General features: G+C 40.6%; 3 protein-coding genes across 6 annotated transcripts; 2 read left to right on the forward strand and 1 right to left on the reverse strand.

The window, feature by feature from the left end:
• The first annotated feature begins 1,104 nt into the window (after positions 1-1,104).
• On the forward strand, positions 1,105-3,111 carry pole4 (polymerase (DNA-directed), epsilon 4, accessory subunit). The gene is made up of 4 exons (XM_035412659.1): positions 1,105-1,522; positions 2,132-2,216; positions 2,339-2,380; positions 2,770-3,111. The coding sequence occupies exons 1-4, from the start codon at positions 1,280-1,282 to the stop codon at positions 2,781-2,783; spliced, it is 384 nt and encodes a 127-aa protein (XP_035268550.1). The 5' UTR covers positions 1,105-1,279; the 3' UTR covers positions 2,784-3,111.
• A 109-nt stretch (positions 3,112-3,220) lies between these two features.
• LOC118224855 (growth hormone receptor-like) lies at positions 3,221-7,702 on the reverse strand. 4 transcript variants are annotated; one of them, XM_035412657.1, is made up of 9 exons: positions 7,471-7,702; positions 6,928-7,007; positions 6,375-6,504; positions 5,824-5,996; positions 5,551-5,624; positions 4,662-4,827; positions 4,427-4,499; positions 4,158-4,227; positions 3,221-4,021 (listed from the first exon to the last, which is right to left on the reverse strand). In XM_035412657.1, the coding sequence occupies exons 2-9, from the start codon at positions 7,004-7,006 to the stop codon at positions 3,344-3,346; spliced, it is 1,443 nt and encodes a 480-aa protein (XP_035268548.1). In that variant the 5' UTR covers position 7,007; positions 7,471-7,702; the 3' UTR covers positions 3,221-3,343. The 4 variants fall into 4 exon arrangements, with proteins under 4 accessions (XP_035268548.1, XP_035268547.1, XP_035268546.1 ...); XM_035412656.1 differs by having other exon boundaries at positions 4,662-4,812; positions 5,551-5,729; XM_035412655.1 differs by having other exon boundaries at positions 5,551-5,729.
• A 3,477-nt stretch (positions 7,703-11,179) lies between these two features.
• ccl44 (chemokine (C-C motif) ligand 44) lies at positions 11,180-14,138 on the forward strand. Its single transcript, XM_035412379.1, has 3 exons — positions 11,180-11,400; positions 12,399-12,528; positions 12,872-14,138. Exons 1-3 carry the CDS (start codon positions 11,340-11,342, stop codon positions 13,104-13,106), a joined length of 426 nt encoding a protein of 141 aa, XP_035268270.1. The 5' UTR covers positions 11,180-11,339; the 3' UTR covers positions 13,107-14,138.
• Positions 14,139-14,937: the final 799 nt, after the last annotated feature.

Consider the following 14,937-nt stretch of genomic DNA (forward strand, 5'->3'; position numbering starts at 1 on the left):
TTATTCCTGGTCAGAGGAGCAGGGGGGCTGGAGCCTATCCCAACATGCACTGGGCGAGAGGCAGGAATACACCCTGGACAGGTCACCAATTCATTGCAGGGCACACACACCATTCACTCACTTATACCTACGGGTAATTCATACACCCCAATTAGCCTAAACTGCATGACTTTGGACTGTGGGAGAAAACCCACACGGACAAGGGGAAAACATGCAAACTTCATGCAGCAAGGCCACAGTTGCGAATCTAAACGAGGACCATTCTTGCTGTGAGGCAATACCGTGCCAACCCCTTTTGATATTGCACTGGCAAAAATCTCATGTCAACAGGTGTCAAGAAATATCACCTGGCATGGGTTCACAAGTGGTACAAGGAGATGCAGGTTGTTCTAGATTAATTATAACTGTTCACATTTCTAAATAAAATACAAAGCAGCCATCCCGTTTATAATATCTCAAATGGCAAACATTACTGACAGAGTTAAAGGTGCCATCATGTTGAAAAGCGTATGTCAAAAAATAATAATACTGTCACGTATGGCTTGAAGTAGAACTCATAATTGTATGTGTGTTTATGATTACTCAAAAGAGCTTTGACTAAAAATAGCTTTCATTCCATAAATGAAAACATAATGCACTAATGATGTGTTACTAGGTCCAGGCAGTTCTCCTATCATACTCCATGTATACAAACGCAAACACAAAGCATGTCAACAGTCCGTTCATTGCCTAACACGTCTCTTTGAAAAGCGGTATGGAAAAAGTAACTTCAACACACCTGATACAGAGACCATGGACAATTGTTTAACGTTAGTTAGCTACGTTTTTATAGGGAAACTTTAATAGAGCCTATTTACCTACTGTAACCAAGAATTCAACGCAAAGTTGGTTTATCACTATCATCCACTGATTTCTATGTCATTGTTGGCAACGTTTCGACATAAACGTCTGGTCTCCAACGTTAGCGCGTTTCATACCCACAAAAACAGATTAACATTGCGGCAAATCATGAATTCAAATTGCCGCTCTTCACAGCGTCGGTGGGCGTATCTCTCCTCCAACCAACCGGTTAGTCACTTCGCGTATGAGAAGGCGGGGCTTTCGTTGGCGGGAGAGACGTCCGTAAACACAATTCTTGAAGTAGATTTACGTTTGCAGCGTGGAATTGCGTCTAATGTGGATGTTGGCTGAACGCAGTGGTAAATGACTAACTCTCGTAATTAAGACACGCCGTGCTCTCGTACAGTTCGTTGCATGTTGTTAGTAGACTGAAAGTAGGATGGCGGCAGTGGTAACTGTGCCAGTGGCTTCCGTAGAAAGTGACCAGGAACGGTGTGGAGCAGAGGAGGAGGCTCGTGAAAATGAAGCGGAGGAGGAAAACAATCAGCAAGCTGGGCCCATTTCAACGTCTCAGAGTCGTCTGGCAAAATTGCCCCTGTCCCGAATTAAAGCTCTAATGAAGGCCGACCCGGACGTATCTCTGGCTAGCCAGGAGTCTGTGTTTATTATAGCAAAAGCCACGGTAAGACGTTATTTTGGATGTTAATGTGTTGGCTAATAAAATATTCAAAATGTATGCAGTTGCTAGTTGTCACAGTCTAGCAATTGAAGTGCTTTCATTGTGTGTTAGCCCGCGCCATACACGATAGATCTGTTAACTACCTAACTTAAAGCACTTGAACTACTCCACAATACTTTGCATACGATTTGTTAGCTAACTAGCGAGCTGATGTTGCCCTCTTAATGTCAACCAAAAGCGCTAACAGCTACGGTGACGGTACAGGCTTGTCGTCTTATGGCAAATATACTGAACTGGTAAGCCGCCATGCGTTCATATTCATAATTTCATAATACTGGAGCCAGCTTGCTAACAGTGTATTAATCGATGTATTTGCTAAATAGCAAATTGACCTAATAAATGTTCAATCCATTAATATAATCGAGGTTACTGTTTAACAAAGTGCATATGTTAGTTAAGGTATGTCCATGCATAAAGTTTGGTTGGTAGTGCAGAGACAATTGTTTATACCTTACATAAAGCACCAGAATGAGGGCAAATTGAGTGAGGTTAGGTAAAGATAATAAAAAATATCAGAGTGATGACGATTAAAGCTATTTTGATGTCCTGCAGGAGCTCTTTGTTGAAATGATAGCCAAGGATGCACTTATTTATGCCCAACAAGGAAAAAGAAAAACGTTGCAAAGGAAGGACCTAGGTGAGTCTTTACTGTAAGACCTTTGCCTTCGTTCTTTTTTGGATCAAATTTACCTAATAATAGGATAATAACAAGTTCAACAGTACTGTCATGGTCATGGTTTTCATGGTTTTTGTTGACAGACAATGCAATTGAAGCAATAGATGAATTTGCTTTCCTTGAAGGTATGTATGCCTCCTCGTTGTTCTCATATGAATATTTAAGACCAGTCCATTCCTATACTGTGGTATAGGGTTGTACTGGAGCAGTGGTCTAGAGCACAGGTGTCAAACTCCAGTCCTGGAGGGCTGCAGTGTCTGCTGGTTTTTGGGGTGTTCTCTGTTTCATTCAAGTCATTGATTGACTAAGGTTGGCTAAGGAATCCACGCACCTTGTTTTTAAGGCCTTAATTGGCAGCTGATTGAAAGTAAACGCCGAAACCCACAGACACTGCGACCCCCTTGGGGTTAAGTTTGACTCCGCTGACATGGAGTTAAGCACACCGTAGTGCACTTATGATCTGTCTCATGTTTTCATCTCGTTCAGTGCTTCTTTTCTTGTGTTCTGCATGTAGGTACTTTGGACTGAAGTGCACATATGATACTGGCTAACAAAACGGCCATCATTTCAAGGACAAGAACAACTGTGGAAAACATCAAACTGTATTCCCCTAAATTTTGTGTTCCAGAAAAAAATGTTTGAAACATCAAAAAAAAAAAAAAATTCTGAACTGAGAGCATCTTTTGAAGCTAATATTTTTTTTCCCCCTTGAATAGTCCAAAAACTGAAATGCATTTGCTGTCAGGGAACAAAGCTGAAGTTGTTTAATCTGTGTGGTTTCATATTGTGTTTATACATGTAAATACTGTTTTAAGAGCTGTTATCTAACCTTAAATAAAATATTGTTATTCTTTTCCATTGTGTAGACATTGGTTCATAAAGTTTTTTTTTTTTTTAACTAAATATGAATGCTGAGAATGGATTTACTGTGGTTTTCAATTTGCACAAATGTCACCCACTACATGTGACATGCCGAAGAACATTTATTTCCATATACAGTAGTCACTGTCTAAGTTGTGCTTCACAAATATAACTAAAGACTCACATGCAATTAGAACCAACAGTAGTGCGCGTTGTGGTTGCAAAATCTACATAGTGACATAAATGTCCATATGATCTGGTAATGGGGTGCCTTCAGAAGGGGAACCCTTCAAATATTCACTGACGGCATGGCGATAGCCTTGTTTGTTTGTACCAGTGGCCCCCTGTGTGGCACTGCTGTTAGCTAGTTCAGTCGTGCTGCTTTGAGGAGCAACATCTTTCACATAAGAGTAAAAGCCTCTGTCTTTGCCCAGGAGGAGGGCTTTGCCAGTTTGGCCTTTATCATGTAGCGTGCCGAGGGAAAGCAGTAACTGACTGTGCTGCCTGGGACTTTCCTGAGAAGTGTCTGACGCAGCCAGGCTTTTCGTGAGCACGGGCTGGGGCGCTTGAGGTGCCCTTTGCTCGCGAGTGCCCACGGAGCGGCCTCTTCCAGGGCAGGGTGGGCCCATGTGGCTGGGCGCTGTGTCCATGGAGACCAGGCCAAGACGGGGCTTGTTTTTGCCGTTGTCCGTGGCAACACTCTCCACGCTCTCGCAGCCCGAGTCGCTGGCGCGCGTGGATCTGGGGGCCTGAGGGTCCGCTCTGCTGCTCTCCGGCTCGCCCTCTGACGGCCTGTCAATCTGCAGGCACACCTCCGGGAACTCCTCCCATTTCTCGCTGAGATTCGGAGAAAGCTTCACGCTCAGGGAATTAGAACAGATGCCAAAATCGCTTAACTGGTTGCTCTGGGGGACAGATTTGGTAAAAAAAAATCAGATCTTCTGTCAAAATATATTTTATAATATATGCAAATGTGAGTGAAGTCAAAAGAGTATTTACAAAATGCCTTTTCCATGGTATTGGCAGATTTTTTGCACATACCTGTATCATTTCTATGCTCATTCCAGCTATCTTGGGCACAGGAATAGGTGGAAGCAGAACATCCTTTATCCTGGAAGTCAACAGGGAAACAGTGAGATGCGTTTGCCGTTCTCTTGGAATAACCAGTTAGCATACACAGTAATATATGCACAATAATGATTTTATTTGTATTGGTATATTAGTAATATTATGAATGAGGTCAATTGTTCACACTGAAACAAGTTGACAGTTAATGAAATGTTTATTTTTTTAAGAGCTTAACAACTCACTGTGTCATGCTACACAGCATGTAGAGCAAGACCAATATCAGCAGAACAGCAAGAGGGAAAAGAACAACAGGAGCTAGAGAAGAGATCACGTATTACACATGGAGAAGCCATTGCGCTCGTGCTATCATATAAAGCAGATTTTCACTTTAAAGCATTTAGCAAAGACCAAATACCCGGAGGTTTGGCTTCTGTGTTTGCTGTATGTGTGTACTCTGGCGACCCCTAGTGGTTTTACCTGGTATTGCAGAGGCTCTCTTTCTGTGGGGTAGTAGGAAGTGGAGGGATTCACTGAAAGGGCTGAACTTGCCCTCGGAGCGAGGCTTGCAGCGCACCTGCGCCTCGTACTCCTGGCCCGTTTCCAGCGCGTACAGAGGGTAGGAGCACTGCTGCACAAGGGAACCCTGTGAGCAAACGCGACGGCGCACACGCTATTAGACGTTTGTGTGCCTAGCCAATTTATTCCACCTGTGTTCATCCAAAGCGTCTTCCCTCATTAATAGCCCTACATTACTGCGTATATAAATGTGCATTATGATGAAATAGTGAAATACATTTCTGAGACCACTCGGCTGAAAAAGAGACATTAAAGTTATTTTGGGGCCCGGAAATTTGAATAAACTGTAATCATGTGCCTTTCTTAGAAGATGAAGAGCATGTTTATCATTCTCTTGTACCCTTTTTTATAATGTGTGCTGTGTTTCAGGCAAATGTCATCATGCCAAGTTTTTTCAAAACTGCAATTTAGAACAATTCAGCTTTCATACTAAGCAAAATGATTTACACTAAAATATCCTTAATTAGTGTACCTCAGATGGCCTTTAGAATTGTAGCTTTTAGTGCTTTGAACAGTGCTGTAGTGCATTAGATGCCGGTACTGTCTGCATAAAATTGCATAAACACTGCTAGCTTTTTCCTGACAATATGCCTGTTCGTTTGGGTAATTATTGCAACATGCAGTATATTTATTAGCAGCTTTTTGGTCACTTTATTTTGTCACTAAGTGCATATTCACATCACTCATTCTCTGCATCAATAAAAAAACAAATAATGGTTATGTGTCTGGTTTGTATGTATTATTTGAATGTCTCTATAATGGACCTTAATCCAGGCATTATGAAACCTACCATTTTCCACTTGGGGACAGAGGATGATCGGAAACGGACTTGGTACTGCAAGGATATCCAACCAGAGCCCACATCTGCAGAGGTGGGTGGAGCCCAGTTGATTATGATGTCAGCATAATGAACAGAGTCACTGGCATTTAGAAGGGCCCAGTTTAACAGAATAGGAGGTTCTGGCTGTACTGTAAAATAAAAAGCAGCTTAATAGTTGCAGCAACTTGATCTTTTACTTTGAGATTCCAGTTCCAGTTGAGATTACTAAATCTTCTGACTTACAGATATCTAGAATGTTAAAAGAGTACGGCTCCGACCAGACAGTTCCCCTCTCTGTGGTGACTTCAATCAGAAGGCAGTAGCCTGTCCAAATGGATGTGTAGGTTTTGTTAAAGAAACAGCTGTTCTCTCCAGATGTGATGTAGTCAGGGCATTCCCTTAGCTCCTGACACCCTCTGTGGAACAAATTGGAGTTTTATAACAAGTGACACATATAGTTGCTTAATAATGGGCTAAATTACCTCATTCTTATTGAATGGTAAATGGAGTGCATTTATATAGCGCTTTACAATTGATGCCTCTCATTCGCCAGAGTAGTTAGGGGTTAGGGGTTAGGTGTCTTGCTCAAGGACACTTCGACATGCCCAGGGCGGGGTTTGAACCGGCAACCCTCCGACTGCCAGACAATCGGTCTTACCTCCTGAGCTATGTCGCATTATGTACCCTGGCATTAATCTCAAAAAAGTAAATGCTTGATCTTCTAGGTGTCCAGTACTGTAGTGAAAGGCCTTTTGATTGAGCTTGGCTGGGGGGGGGGGGCTTCATAAACTCACGATTTAGAGTATAGAACCTTGAAGGCAGGAGTGCCAGAAAGGTTCCTATACGTCCCAGGGTTCCACCAGCAGCTAAAAGTCTCCTGCTCAGGGGATCGGCAGCCTGTGAGGAACGGCTTTGACCTCTGACCTGTAAAGTATTACAGGGTCATATTTCACATCATACCTCTGACACCGTATCAAATTCAGGTATTTTTCCATTATTTATCTTCCGCTGAGCTCTCGTTATATTTTTCACTTAAAGGCTTTCGTTCAAAATGTTTCAGCTATGCTGTAAATCCATGACAGATTTCTGTAACTTTTTACAGAATTTTATCCAACCCAATTTAATTACTTCCTCATAATAAACTCATGTGGAGACTTTGTTAGGAATGGAAATTATTTCCAGGAGGATAAAAACTGCATATTTTCAGTTACTCACATCATTTACATCCTTGTTTTTATATAAGGGTGTGGAAGAAAACATTCCAGAGATTTCTTAGATATTTACAATTGTCTGCTCCCAGCACTGAGAGCTACATACTTAGAAACTAGATCGAACATTCAGACTTACTGGAGTCAGATGCCAGTGACAACACAGAAGCTGCAGCTATTATTGTGCCGACCGTGCTCATTCTCTTCGGCAGTCCCATCCTGAAAAATTCAGTTGCAGCACAAAGACAACCCTTTTGAAACTTGCGGTTTGCTATGCTGCAATTATGCTGCACATGTATATACGCAGAAACAGTATATGCAAAAGCGCCTGTAGTCATACATCATTATTTGAATTTAAGGGAATATTGCTATTGCTGTCAGTTCTCAGCTCCAATGACTATCTGTGTAAGGGTATATTTAATTTCTGAATATAACAATATTATAATTATTTTCTCATATAAAAAAAAAATATCCACAGCAATAAATAAATGAGGATAAATCCACCTAATCACTTCTTGCACCAAAGATAAAACAGATGAATACAAGACACAAAACCTGGAAAATGGAAAATACTAAATAAATTGTAAAACTGCTATCAAAATCAGTAGATAAGAAACAGGATTTCGTGCAGCCAACATGCATTTTCTGCTTCAGATAAGTTAATGTATTAGATGTAGCTTACCTGACTGAGAGAGTCGGTCAAATGGCTGAAAAGCTTGTAGCCCACCAAAATTTACTCACAATAATGCAAGGCACAGCCCATTTAGCCAAACTCTTACATCTCCCATTAAGCTCTTCATTTTCTGTCCTTTCAGCTGCCTCCACGTCCTATCCCTTTTAGCTGTCAATCTTATTTAACGGTTAAACAAGTAACAGTAAACAAGTCTCCTAATAAATGGGCACTGTGTAGGCGTGCAAGCCTCTCTCTCCCTCTCCCCCTCTCTCTCTCCTTCCTTCCCTGTAAACTGTGGCTGTTTTTGTTAACATAATAATCTGTGAGTGCATTTACAATTGTGATTATATTGAGCTACTGCACATTTGATACAATGCTCAGGAGTTTGGTAAAATAGCACCATTGTAGCTTTTAAAAAACCTCAAATATACAGTAAAATTACCTGAGTAAGAAGAGACCATGTAATTTTAAGAAAAAAAAAACTTTTTTTACTATACCTTCTGAGGCCATTTGCATTATTATAATGACTTCTGCTGTTTGCTAACAAAATGCTCATACATTGTGTTCTAAAGGTATTGACTTTTGGAATTTCCTCTTATCCCAATGTCTATTAAAATATCTTGAGGCTGGAAGAAATTTTATTTCTCATTCCACACTGTGTGCTGTTTTTAAAAACAGAAAGACAGAGAGACAGCTATCAATTCCCCATGCACAAATAAAGTTATTTGCGGAAGTTCTGTAATCAGAACAGATCACATCACGTAGCACAAATTATGTGCCAGGGGAATGTCTTGGTGAGGTCATAATATGGTATTGCACAGTGTGTGTTGACCGAGAGGAGATGAAGCCTTGTTTTATACACAAATAAAGACAGATAGTTGCTCAGTTGTCCTGCATTTTGCATTGATTGAATTCTACTTGTCAATGATCCCCACGAAGCATGAAATGGGGCTGACAGAGAACTTTGATTTGAATTAAGTACTGATGAGTGATTCTTGCTGATACTGGGAAGACTGGTCATATGAAATAGAGACAAAAACGCATTCAATGAGTAGGAATTTTATGAGCACTGGACCTATAATTCAATGATATGTTTCACAAATGGTCATAAGATTAAATTCTCTTTTTGTTTAGTAGACAAATAGCCTCTCTCTGCTATTTATGGAGCTGTTTCAAGCTCCAAGTCTTTGATGCATTATCACATCATTGTAAATCTATCCCATAGTCTTCAGAATAATTTGCCAACATTCCTGGTCTGTAAACCAAGCAGCCTTTAAAATCTCAAGTTAGATTTGGAAACATTGTCTTTGGTGATTTGAATAAAACTTTTCAGTTTATCACAGATAAGACCCGGGTGACCTTATGGTGACTTAGAGAATGGATAATAGTGGCATCAACACCCTGCTTCATTACATAATTATTCTGCTTGACTAAATGACTAATAAGAACATTCTAAATAATTTTGTTTAGCAATAATATTCTTCAGTTCAAATGCCACCAGATGTTTTTTTCAAAATACATGACACAAATGTCCAGTCCCAGGACCAATAGGCAATATAAAACAGTTCAGGATATTCAAGATATAATAAAACAAAATACATTGCTTTGAGGGCATTTTTTAACCTGATGAATACATTTATGGAATGGTAATTCCATGTAAAAATGAATTTACTCTAAGCAGTATTAAAATGAATAAACTTTAAGTTTAGCAGCATTTATTAGCATAATGTGAGACACAACATAATTAGACAATTCCCGTTATTTGTGGTCCATGATCAATCTGTTATGTATATAGGGATAGGCTCCAGCACCCCCCGCGATCCTGACCAGGATAAGCAGGTATAGATAAATATATATATATATATATATATATATATTCACATTCACATGAATATTGTTCAAAAGCTCCCATGTGTTCAATATTCTGTAACAAAGACACTCTTGTTTACCTGCTTATTCATGTTTGTGTAATTATGACATGTCGGTAATTACACCTCAAGGGTGCATAAATAGAACCATTGTCCATGACCTCATTCCTGCCCTGAATCCTGCTTATAGTTGATAAAAATTTTGCTGCAAAGTATTTGTTCCACAATACATGTACACACAACATTTGTTTTGTTCCTCAAAATTGCCTGCAGCACACCCTTCTTAAATCCAAACAAATCCTTTGGGGTTAATATGATTCGTTCCTGACCTGTAGCAGTGTGCAGACTTTCAAACATCTCTAGGCTCTTCCTTTGTCAGTATGCTACCTCTGCAAAGACAGAGCAAAGCTCAGCTCCTCTATTTTGCAGGTGAGTGCACTTTTTTCTTTTGAAAGCCATTGTTGCTATATTTGTGTCTGGGATACTTATATTGTAATGTATTAATTATCGTGGAGATGTGCAGGAAATGTGCTTGGCTGGAAAATAGATTGAAGTATTGGGGTTGACATATTTCAGCAGATGCAATTCTAACCTGGTTTTTTAAAAAGTGAAGATTTATATGATTTTAGCTCCATCTGTCTCCCCTACTCCCCCTGCACACACACACACACACACACACACTTACATGCCAATTTTTGTGATCTTAGATAGGCTTTTTCTCAGGCTGTTTTGCACAGATTCACATGGCACTTTTCTGCATACCAATGTTATCTATGAAATTGCACCCTGGGAAATTCATATGAATTGAATTACATCACCGCATTTCAGGAGCTATTACCTCACTTATGTTCCTCTGACAGAGTCATATTCTTACCATATGTTACATTATAAATATTAAATGCTTACTGTTACTTACACACGCACCCACACCAGCACGTATACACACACACACACACACACACACACACAGCCATGCCAGCTGACAAACATGGTGAGCGCTATTGTCTTGACAAACAACCAAAATTCCAGCGACTTTGACACCTTTGAACTACAAGATTACTTAGTGAACCAATTTAAACTGATTTTAAGAGAATGTTAAGACTATAGTCTACACATTTCAAAGCAGCATTTTAAGAGGAGGTAAAGTAAATGACACTCAAAATGCCCATTACTGCTCCATTATTTAGTTACTATTATAGAACATAAGATTAGTCTCCACAGGAGACCCAGTGTTTGCAACTGGGAAAGGTATTGTCCTCTTTACTGAGGGGGGGGGGGGGGGTATTGTTTGGGCATGGAAACCTTTACTAAATGCTTTAGCCTTTGAAACAAAATCTGGCTGGCTCTCCATCCTCCCTCAAATCATTGGAACCAATGAGCTCTAAAAGTGTACGGTACACTTAATAAACTTGCCCGTGACCTGAAATGCTAGATTTTTCTGGACAAGAAATAACAAAGTACCCTGTGACATTGCTCAACGGTTCATGCCATTACAAGAAAAATGAGAGACAGCAATATGGTAGCAGTCTAGCTTTCACAGGGAATAAAGCCATGCTATGGCATTGTGTCATATCCAGCACAGTGCCATGGTTGATGGGCATGTATTTGTAAAGTTACAACATGGTTTGAAAACATCAGTCCAGAACTATCAGGGAAAACCTTTGAGCCTTCATATTTGCCTCATGGCTGCCATTAATATGACTCATTTTATTAGCTTCTATAAGAAAAACAAAGCATCATTTCTGAACTAGGCGGAGGAACAGAAGTCTGCACTGGCAGCCAGGAGAGAGAGAGAGCGAAGGGGAAGGGAGGGGCGAGAACGGGGGAGAGATTAAGGAAGACAGAAAGAAAAAAGGAAGTGTGCGCGTGTGTGAGTGTGAGTGAGAGAGAGAGGCAGAGGGAGAGAGATAGAGGGAGAGAGGGAGGGGAGATAGGAAGGGAGAAATATAAAGGCGACAGAGGGGGAGAAGGAAAGGTAATGCGGAGGATTAAAACCCCTGAAGGTGCATCATGTTATTGCGGGCTGTAGCGGCGGTGTCACTCGCTGTCTTCCTCGCCGCATATCTGGAAGGTAGGACCAGAACTGTCGCAGGGTGCTGGCTTTGACTTTCTGTGGGTGAGTGTGATGGGAAAGGGAATGCGCTGAAATCGTATCCGTCTGCGGGGGAGAGGGAGGCGGGCGGGCGGGCAGGAGGCGCACAGGTAACCAGAGCCAGACTGGCTGCAGACACGGCGTAATGCAGCCAAGCATGCGTTTCAAACAGGGCTACAAATAGAAAACAAAGGAGCACTGAGGGTAGGCAAATTGTAACAAGAATCACTGAATCACTAAGCATGCAAATCCTGAGCTATATAACTGTATGGGCAAAAACAGTTATTTTTCAGGTAAGGGAGGGGGGAAGGAAGAAACCAGGTAATATCCAGCATTGATATCCAAGCATTTAAATGTTGGTGCCTGTTGGGATTGCTAGCAGGATACCTCAACTGATTTAAGTGAGTGTGGTTGCAAAATTAAGTGTTTCCTGATCGTGTGGACAACATGGACTTGCCATGCAGGGTACATTTCCCCAGTTTGTTTTGTTTTGTTTATGTTTTAACAGGCATCTAGCTTTGTCGTCTGGTTGTTCTTAATGCCACTCAGCACATTGCTGTAATCACATTGGCTCACAGACCAGCAAGTGGGTGTGTGATGTTATTCCAATTCCCACATGTACACAGGGTGGGGAGGGTGTCAGCTTGACTTTCTATGGGGTGGATAACAGATGCTGTCATCGGGGGTGGCTATTAAATGTCATCCTCCATTACTTCAGCAACTGAAATGTTTGTAGTAACAGAAATGTGGGGGTGGAACATTTAAAAACGAAACGTCTATTTATTAATCTGCCAATATATGTATTTGTATATATATATAGACCTATATATATATATATATATATGTGTGTGTGTGTGTGTGTGTATGTGCAATTTATTCATTTGCATTTTCCCTCCTAACTGCTTGGAGAGCTGTCACACCGTGCATGAGATCTTTCACGGAGTGTTTCACTGTAAGGGTCTCTCTTTCTCTGGCAGGGAAGGGGGTTCAAATGCAGAGGGATGTTCAGTGCTGCATGCAGTACTCCCAGGGCAAGGTCCGAGCCAAAGATGTGCTAAGGTTCGAGGTGCAGACAGAAGGGCCCGACTGCAGCATACAAGCCCTCATGCAAGTATTCCAAGTATCCCGGAGCAATCAGGGAGCTGGAAAGCATGCAAAATACCGCCTTCTGTGCAGTCCTAGCTAAAGGTCAACTTGAAATATTTCAGATTCTTAGATTGTTGGCTGGGAGCTAAAGGAATCTCACCCAGTTGAAACCAGGCACCAAACAAAAGCTTGTGCACATTTGCTGCGCAAATAAGCAGCGTGTTATTGCCCTATTTAACTCGGCTAACACCCAAGACTGGTTCCTGTTTTTTTTTCCCTTTGAAAAAAGAAAATGCATGAATGTTTTTTCTTGTCATTAATATAAGTTTAGCTAATTGTTATGTTAACCCTCTGGTCACTGCAGACTGTACACCAAGAGGGCGGTGAAGTGTGCCAACCCCATGGACAGAAAGGTGAAGAGGTTACTGAGGAAACTGTATCTGAGGCAAAGGACCAAAGTGCACAGCACCATATGGCTCCACACACACGGCAACCTGCCAGCCATGGCTGAAGTGGCTGACAGCCAAGCACACCATAGTGCCAGATTCAAAGATAGCTGGCCAATGGAAGGGAAGGAACATGCCAATCCTGACCAATAATATGGTATTTCTAAACCTCCCAACCTTGTGTTATGCTGGTTAGTTGGATCAGTTCAGCTGGATGTCTCCTTGACGCAGGATGACAAAAGATAGTTCTTTGCAGAGGGCAGTCCTCCTTAAGGCTCCATGCAGAGGGTTGTGATTGTACTTCATACTAAATGCATGCACCCTTGCATTGTATTTTTGGGCTACAAGTGATGAAATTGGTAACTGTATCAAGGGTTATCATGAGTGGCAGCTCAAGATCCAACTGATTTTGGGCTACTGGCTGATTGTGTGATAATGAAGCACTAAAATATCACAAATAAACAAAAACCACACACACACACACAAACTGACCACCATATTTAGACTGTTATGATGTTCACATGTTCAATAACTTATATCTGAATGCTAAAAGATCACTGGCCTTATATGGGACCTTTTGTGATTTAGTTCCATGACAAATATGTATCATAATTGTTATGGTTGTTCATTAATGTTGGTCACAGTAATATAACTGTTGTTATTGCCTAATTATCAGTGTAATGCAGAAAAATAATACACAAGCACTCACTGGCTCTAGTTTTTAACATGTGTTAAAACCAAAATAATTTTATGTTGGGGTACGTATCTTTTATGTGCTAATATACAGTACTATTTGCACCAGTATTTCTGTAGTGTAACTGCAAATATTTCCTCTCTTCTCCATTCCTTTCTCCATCATTGCCTTTACCCACAGAAATATGTAGAGGTTAAGCTTTCATTACCGCTATTGTATAGAGTTGATTTAGGGTTTTGATATGTACAATTGTAAGCTATCACATTCTCAAATAATAACTGCCTATACCAAAGTACTTTGCTGGTGATGCTATATTTTGTTTGAGGAAGTAGTTTCACTATCTGTAGCAGTCTTATTTCAGTGTGTAGCATGTTAAGAATAATAGGCTAATTCTTGCCAGATACACAATGCAAATTAAATTAATGTAGGCCGAAACAAGACCTAAAAGTTCATTCAAACCATTTATAAATAAACAAATCTTTGAAAAAAATGGAGTATTCTTCTTAATTGATATATATCACACCATCACCCAACACGAGACGCAGCCCTGCGGTTTTCATGAGATTAAACCAAAAGTCAATAGAGTAATAGAGTAAATTTTATTTAAAGGTGACAGCAATCTGCACTAGGTCTTGAATCTCATTGATTTTTGCCATGCCAGTCCGTATTGAGCAGTGGTGAGGGGCGAGGTTCTGCTCGTCTGTATATGTGTTTACAGTCAAGTGTCTAATTAGTCTGGCCTTGTTTACTATGATTACTGGAAGCAGAAGCACTGCTGAGCTGCATTGTCAGTGTTTTGGAAAATCAAAACAAAAGGACTTAAAGACAAGTACTGAAGGAGACCAAGCTCATAATCCTTGCCTTTGCCCCTCTTCATTACTAATCAGCTGTCAGACAAAACCATTGGTTTTACTATATATTTTTAACATTTTAATGAACAATCACCTCTCCTCTCTCTGTAACTGTTCAAATACATGCAAGGTATTATCAAGGCGATGCTCCTATTCAATGCTTCATCTGCTGGTGTGTCGGTCTGAAGTCCCAGAGCACACCCAGTTTAATCAAGCTAAAATTTAAAATAATAAATGATTTCTCAGTTGAACTGAATGGTATGTACTTGGGGTGAGGTTGTGTGAGCCATCAAAAATGTATCTCAAGCAATGGGAACTATATCTCTGATATACTTCATGTTCTCATCCATCTAAGCTGTTCTGAAAGAACGGTAAAGTCTTCATAACACTATAAAGTCTCATGACACTGTTTATGACTTTTAAATTAAAGTGTGTCCTG

Source organism: Anguilla anguilla, chromosome 4 (assembly GCF_013347855.1).
Source record: "Anguilla anguilla isolate fAngAng1 chromosome 4, fAngAng1.pri, whole genome shotgun sequence".
In the NCBI taxonomy this organism is placed as follows: Eukaryota; Metazoa; Chordata; class Actinopteri; order Anguilliformes; family Anguillidae; genus Anguilla; species Anguilla anguilla.